The 7,442-nt window shown below is 38.0% G+C and overlaps 1 protein-coding gene and 1 pseudogene across 1 annotated transcript; both read right to left on the reverse strand.

Annotated features, from left to right (window-relative positions):
- Positions 1-414: 414 nt before the first annotated feature.
- On the reverse strand, positions 415-1,940 carry LOC146887880 (uncharacterized; annotated as a pseudogene).
- Positions 1,941-2,895: 955 nt separating this feature from the next.
- Positions 2,896-7,066, reverse strand: LOC146887881 (uncharacterized). Its single transcript, XM_085670887.1, has 3 exons — positions 6,534-7,066; positions 4,691-5,246; positions 2,896-3,033 (listed from the first exon to the last, which is right to left on the reverse strand). Exons 1-3 carry the CDS (start codon positions 6,819-6,821, stop codon positions 2,996-2,998), a joined length of 882 nt encoding a protein of 293 aa, XP_085527013.1. The 5' UTR covers positions 6,822-7,066; the 3' UTR covers positions 2,896-2,995.
- Positions 7,067-7,442: the final 376 nt, after the last annotated feature.

The following is a 7,442-nucleotide window of genomic DNA, read 5'->3' on the forward strand; positions in this document are numbered from 1 at the left end:
TAATCAAGATATTCTAGATCTCATTGAAAAGAAACCTGGAGGCATTACTGCTCTTCTTGATGAGGCTTGTATGTTTCCTAGATCAACACATGAAACTTTTGCCCAAAAGCTGTATCAGACATTCAAAAACCATAAAAGGTTCAGCAAGCCCAAATTGTCACGTAGTGACTTCACAATTTGCCATTATGCGGGTGATGTCACTTATCAAACTGAATTGTTCCTGGACAAGAACAAAGATTACGTTGTTGCAGAACACCAGGAACTTCTTTATGCATCAAAATGCCCCTTTGTGTCTGGGTTGTTTCCCCCTTCACCTGAGGAATCGTCCAAACAATCGAAGTTTTCTTCAATAGGTTCCCGGTTTAAGCAACAATTGCAAGCACTACTTGAAACTCTTAGTGCCACTAAGCCGCACTACATTCGTTGTGTTAAAGCAGGATCCCCCATTACCATGTGCTGCTGGTCCCCTCCACCAATGGTAAGTTTTAAGTTGCAAAAATCTGCCTTAACCTCCCCTAAACTGGCCAACCACTCTAAGCCCAACACAATATCAGCTCCACCTATCTCAAAAATGAAAAAGTCTTGTTGGATTTGTAATCCTTGGATTTCCAAGATAAAATCTGCACATTTTCCTTGACACTCAATCTTTCTACCATCTCCAACTTCCACCACATAAGAGGGAGTAGCCATTGTCTGCAACCCACATCTACCAATCAATTTATTTGAAATAAAATTGTAGGAAGCTCCACAATCCAACAAAACAATCACTGTTTCCTCTCCAATTTTACCCCAAAGTTTCCAAGACTTCTTGGTAGTGAGACCAACCATGGTACACAAGGATAACTGTAAAACCTGTCTTGTGTCCTTCAAGGTATCTTCTGTTGTCGCTGTGTGGTGCTGGAATTCCCCCAATTCAGTTATTTCGTCTTCTGACAGCAGTAACATGTGCAACTGTTTGTTTCTACAGACATGCTGAGGCCCAAACTTCTCATCATATCTAAAACATAACCCTTTTTTCATCTTGTTTTGCAATTCTGCATCAGATAATTTTCGAAAAGGGGCTCCTCGTTGCCGCAGCCCCCCTGAATTTCTTATAGACACCTCACTGCTCTCCCCCTTTTCCTTATTGGTAGTACTAGAAGCGACCGAGTGACTACCTTCTCTTGAAAAGGTTCTGGTGGCTGAATATGGTTTGGCCCCTGAAATATTGCTGCTAACCCCTGGAAGGCCGCTTTTAGATGTGACTCTAATTTTTTCCTCCACCATTTTAGCTTTCATCATTAGTTCAGCAAGACTTTTTGGTTCATGTAGCTTCACTTCTGCCTTGATACCTTCTGTTAACCCATTCAAGAAAATGCCTACCAAATAATCTTGCTCCACGTTTTTCAAGAACCCGGCATATTGTTCAAAATTTTCAATATACTCTTCAACCGAACCTGTTTGTTTTAAGCCAAGCAAAACCTCAAACGGATTATCCAACATGATCGGTTGAAACCTACGCACCACTGCAATCTTGAAAGCATCTATGTAGGCTTGGGATTACACGTTTCCCACCATTGGAACCAATTCAAAGCCTTTCCTTCCAAAGCAATAAGAACTGCCTGCATCCTTTCGTCCTCTGTTACCTCTTTTAAACGAAAATAGCGCTCCAACCTATTGGTCCAGCCATAAGCATCCTATCCTATAAAAACTGGAATATCCAGTTTTCTCCATCTGGACGAAGAAGAAGAATGTACTCCATTTGTGACTGAAATGTCATCACTATCTGATTTTCCTGTTGACAATATTTTCTCCACCACCACTGTAAGACCACGAATCATGTCTTCTAAACGTTGGAACCGTTTATGAGCCTCATTTTCCTGTCTGTCCCGATCTTGAACCATTTCTTGGACCATTCGTTCAACCCCATCCATGTGTGACTCCATTCTGGTATGGACCATGCTCTAACGAACCCTTCCCACAGAACCCAGAAGGGGCTCTGAATACCAATTGATAGAGACAATTAGTAATACAGAACAATCAAGATTAATTCTTGATTACTTTTATTGAACAACACTGCTTGTGCCAAAAGAGCAGAAGCCAGAACTCAAGATTACAACTGAGGAAGATTTGAGAGATCCTCACCCTCCCACCAATCCTTTCAGGAAAAACCAAAAAACTACTTTTTTCCTATAACCTCTGATTATTTATAATAATCAGTTATATGACAGTTTTAAAAAACGAAAACAGAATTACTCTACAGAGGTTATAACTGTCATAGTCAGTTATTCCTCTTTTCCTTCCTTTTATAAACCATTCCAAACCTATCAGAGGTATGTTATTCTTTAAAACCGAAGAAGGCATACGATTAATGAGATAACAGGTAGTAAGAATGGCATCACCCCAGAAATGTTCAGGAACCTCGCCATGAATTAAAAGAGTGCGAGTGGTTTCCATAAGATGTCTATTTTTACCTTCAGCTACATCATTTTGTTGAGGGGTATAAGCACAAGAAGTTTGATGCAGAATGCCGTGAGAAGCCATAAATTGTTTGAAAGAATGAGAAAGATATTCACGACCATTATCACTACGCAAAACTCTAATGGAAACACCGAACTGAGTTTTAATTTCATTAAAAAAAGATTGAAAGATATGAAATAATTTCGAACGATGTTTCATTAAAAATAACCAAGTGCATCTGGAATAATCATCAATGAAAGTAACAAAGTATTGAAAACCTAAAGTAGACTTAACGCGGCTAGGACCCCAAATGTCAGAGTGAACCAAGGCAAAAGGGGACGAAGCATCACGTGTGACACTACGAGGAAAAGAAGTACGAGTATGCTTGCCTAATTGACACGACTCACAATTCAAACGAGACAACTTGGACAAAGCAGGGACAAGCTGTTGTAACTTGGCAAGGCTTGGATGACCTAACTGAGCATGAATAAGAGAGGGAGACTCCATAACTGCACCAACGTGTGTAGAGGGACGGAGATGATAAAGACCATGAGACTCATATCCTGTGCCAATCACTTGTTTCGAACTCCGGTCCTGTAAACAAACAGAATTGTTGGTAAAAGAAACAACACAATCAAGAGAACAAGTTAGGCGACTGAAGACCCAAGGACATAAAGAACATTATCAATGGTTAAAGAAGGAAAAAGTTTAACCGTGCCAACACCATGAGATGAGACTCTAGAACCATCAGCCAGTGTAACAGAAGGTAAAGGATTAGTAGAAGATAAAGAAGAGAACAAAGATTTGTTACCAGTAATATGATCAGTGGCTCCTGAATCAAAACTCCAAGGACCAGGAGAAGAAGATTGAGTTAGACCAACAAAAGATGTACCTGCGTGAGCAACAAACGCAGTGGAACTAGAAAACTGTTGATCCTTATACCATTTGAGAAATTTGTTGAACATAACAAGTATATCGGATGAAACAGAAGAGATTTCAGAACTGAAAGAGGCAGTGGAAGACACCATGGAGGAACTGGAAGAGACGCGGCTTCGAATGGCGCGTGAGGGACGATCAGAACTGTATGGTCATCGGTCGGAACTAACACTCTGACGACGATGACTCGGCGGCGACGGTGGTGGCGACTCCGACAGTGGCTCCGGCGGCCACTCCGACGACGGCTCCGACAACGTCTCCGACGACGGCTCCGGTGGCAGCAGCGGCGGTGGCAGCAGAGGCGGAGGCAGCGGTAGCGAAAAAAAAAAAACCTTAAGCTCTAGATACCATGTTAGAAGTGGGTTTAAATCCTAACTCAACCCCACAAAACTAGCTTGTAAGGTGAGGTTTGCACCTCATTTATATATTGTGAATTGGCCTTATCTCTAGTCGATGTGGGACTTCCAACACACCCTCTCACGCCGAGGTATATTCATCTCGTGCGTGGGATAAGAAATTAGTGAGTGGTCCGTTAGCGGTGGAATGTCCAAGAAAGTTCGCTAGGATAGGCTTTAACTTGACTCTGATACCATGTTGAGAATAAAGGAAATAGGGATTGAGATTAATCTCCCTTGTGTATAAACCACACATAGGGTAATCTATTTATAATAGAGAGAGGTACAAGTAAAAAGAGTGACTAAAAATAAAAAGATTAAATAGAAGATATTGTTTGATATTGTGGTTATCAATATCTAACAATATCTTAATAATATCAAACAATATCTAACAGATCTATTTGGTCTCCATGACTTAAAAGTTTTCTCTGCAAGATATAGTTAACCGTAGTTATGTTGAAGGAATAGTTTTTCTACAACCATTTTGAAAATGCAGCAAGGACTAGGGCCAGTACAATTAGCCTCATTGCACTCAAGTATCAAATACTCTTTGTAAAAAGAGAACTTTGCCTTATCACCCATGAACAAAAAAATGGGAAAACCAAATAAACCTCTTCGCAGCTCAAAGAAATCATTATATGTCAGTTACTAAAACCAAACCACTTCTACATATCCCTAATAAATCAATTTTTAGACATGGCTGATTTCCACTTGTATAGTGGAGCACCAACGTGATTCTTTCTTCGGTTATAATTCTTCCCGTGTCTTGTTTTGCAAAAATGTACGCATGAGCATAACAATTAACATGTGATAAAACCACAAAGTTGCATCATTCTGAATGGGCTAATAAATGAACAACTAATAACAAATTATTGTCAATACAAACAACTGTAACCAAACATATATGAAAGAAGTAAAACCTGATAGATTTCCCTGACGAATCTTTGCTTTGAGGTTGTACAAATGTCTTGGTGTTGATTGCATATCTGGATTACTTTGCTCGAGAGCTTTAAGCACTTGACGAGGTTTTATACCAGCTTTGGTCATTTGTTTGATTTGTCTCACTTCTTCCTCAGTGAAACGTCGACTATAAGGATGTTCTGAAATGTCTTTCAATGGTTCATGGTTGTGATCTCCATTTTTTATGGTAAGTACCCATGCTTCTTCCTCCTTTTTACCAATGGCTTCAAAAGGACAGTTTATAAGCTGTGAAGTTGCTTTCCTTTTGCGCTTACTTTCATCAATTTTCTGCCTATTACGATAGACACCCCCTCTGTCACAGCCAAGGATGACTCTTCTATCCTTTCTGGACTTCTTGATGGTCACAACATATCCTTGATTAGCACCAAAGTCACGAACATGTTTAATAAGGTCTTCACGGTCTTGGAAACTTCCGGGCGTTGGAGAAAGCATCCTTCTTAGTCCTGTAGGCTCTGATTGATTAAGAGTCTCCATTAATATGTCAAAAACAATATCCTAGGTCAAAATTAACAAATTAAAAGGAAAATATAAATCAGCAATTAGGGAAATGTGTTGATTAAAAAAAGCAACTAGAGAAATACAAAATCTGTTGTTTTAGCTAAAGCTGTAAAGTTAAATTCTGTCATAAAATGCTTCTTCTTTTCCTTTTACTATGTTGATAAAACTCATGTTTTTGGTTAAGTGTGAAACAGGGAAGCTCTAGGAGAACAAGAACGAAAATGACAATCAAAGAAGACTTTCTGAAATGTTTTGAGCACATCCTACAGAGCACCACCGTGTTGGTTGTTAGTTTTGACGTGCTGAGCACTATTTAATTTTTATGAGTTCAATTGCTACATTTATAATAAAACCCCAATCTTCCTAAGAGATGATTCCTTATGTTCAATCCAATGTCATCAAATATCCTACACAAAAATCGGGAACAACAAACTATTTGATATTCAGCTTTATTTATCCATAATAATATTCTATTGGGTAATAATAGAATATCACCTACAGCCTTTTTCATGGTGCAATTATACCCAAAACTTTCGAGACATACAATTGATTCAAATTATTTGCAGTAACTTGATGTTGAAGAATGCTAGCAACACACTCCTTCTGACATACTTTTAACTATTGGTTAAAAATTTATTAATAACCACAAAATAATGAGTAAGAAGTGAATCCCCTAGAATTTAGTGGTCTAATAGATTTCACCAAACATTTAAGAGCCTACACAAATGAGTACCTAACTGGCATTTCTCACTTGATATTTCCAAATTATTCTCAGGTAATGAAGAACTAACGAACTTGCTCTATTTTCCATCAATCAGTGTGCAGAACAATGTTGTGAATACCCAATACCATTGTTGACTGAAACTGTAGCATTTTGGCAAGAAGACTCCGGACACTAACGAAAAATTCAAATACTTTCCCTCCACACCAAAACCAAAAACGGTAGAAGAACAGATTCTCTCTCAGACACACAGGGCCATGATGATTAAGGTTAACCCAATACTCCGCAGAGTTGAAAGACCAACATTAACAGTGTGATAGCCAAAAAAGATTGATATTTCTCACCTGATCATCACAACTCGAACGTTCCACCCTAAGATTGTTCCTATAAGCCCCAACACAAGAACTATGCCTAGGAAGTATAGGATTTTAGGAGGAAGAAGTTAAGTGGTGCAGAGAGAGAAATCAATGTATTCTCATCATATTTCTCTGGCTGTTTCAGCCTTTGAAATCCTGTGAAACACCTTCGGACCCACGCATTGTAAAGAAGATAACGAGCCTTACTGTCAAATTTCTGCTGGGCTTTGTAATTTCTCTTCTCTTCGTCTGTTGCCTTTGCTCCCAATTCAGGCAATCCATCAAGCACAACATCTGCAACATCTTGGAAGCCAAAGATGGCTTGCATCTTGATGCGCCGGTCATCGAACGACTTCCATCAAACACCGGCAACGCTCCCTGCATCATTCCTCCTACTCCAGCCATGACAGTTTCTTGATCGAGTTCTTGAAGTTCCACAATTTCTTGTTTATACTGACAAGAACAGAAAATACACGCGCCTACTGTTGAACGCATATATATAGAAAGAGACTTACAACCAATTTGAAGTCTTCGAACAAATAATCTATCTTTAGATAAACTTAAAACTTAAACTAATTAACTAAAACAAATCATATAAGATAACTTCCAACCATAATAAATCATTACTTAAATATTCAAAATTCAAGTACACGAAAGTCTAGTAATTTTAACATTTCTCTTTGAGATTTGTCATGGAAATATTGAGTTTTAACTTTATGAAGTTAGAACTTTGTGTCAGAAACATTTTAGTAACAATTTCTATCAATTTCTTCATTTGAATTGTTGTTACTATAATTATTTAGTTTAGCTCCTCTTGTCTTAAGGTAATGTATGTCAAGGTTTGTAACATGAAATTCATCTTACATAAATTTTATGGCATCAAGCTTATGGACCCGATCTTTCATTCCAAAATCATTTCTATCAATTTTTACAATAAAAGAGTGATCTTCAATTATTCTATCTACGAATAAAATTTATTTCCAATCTTTATTAATGGTAAAAAAACGATGTTTTTCTTTAGAAGAGACTTCAAATCATTTTTTAATAATTGTGAACACTAAGAAAGTTTTGATTCAATTTGGAGCATATGTGACAAATATTGATATAAAAATATTT

The sequence above is a fragment of the Vigna unguiculata genome, chromosome 3 (genome assembly GCF_037176805.1).
Source record: "Vigna unguiculata cultivar grain cowpea cultivar isolate G323 ecotype 2 chromosome 3, ASM3717680v1, whole genome shotgun sequence".
Classification (NCBI taxonomy): domain Eukaryota; kingdom Viridiplantae; phylum Streptophyta; class Magnoliopsida; order Fabales; family Fabaceae; genus Vigna; species Vigna unguiculata.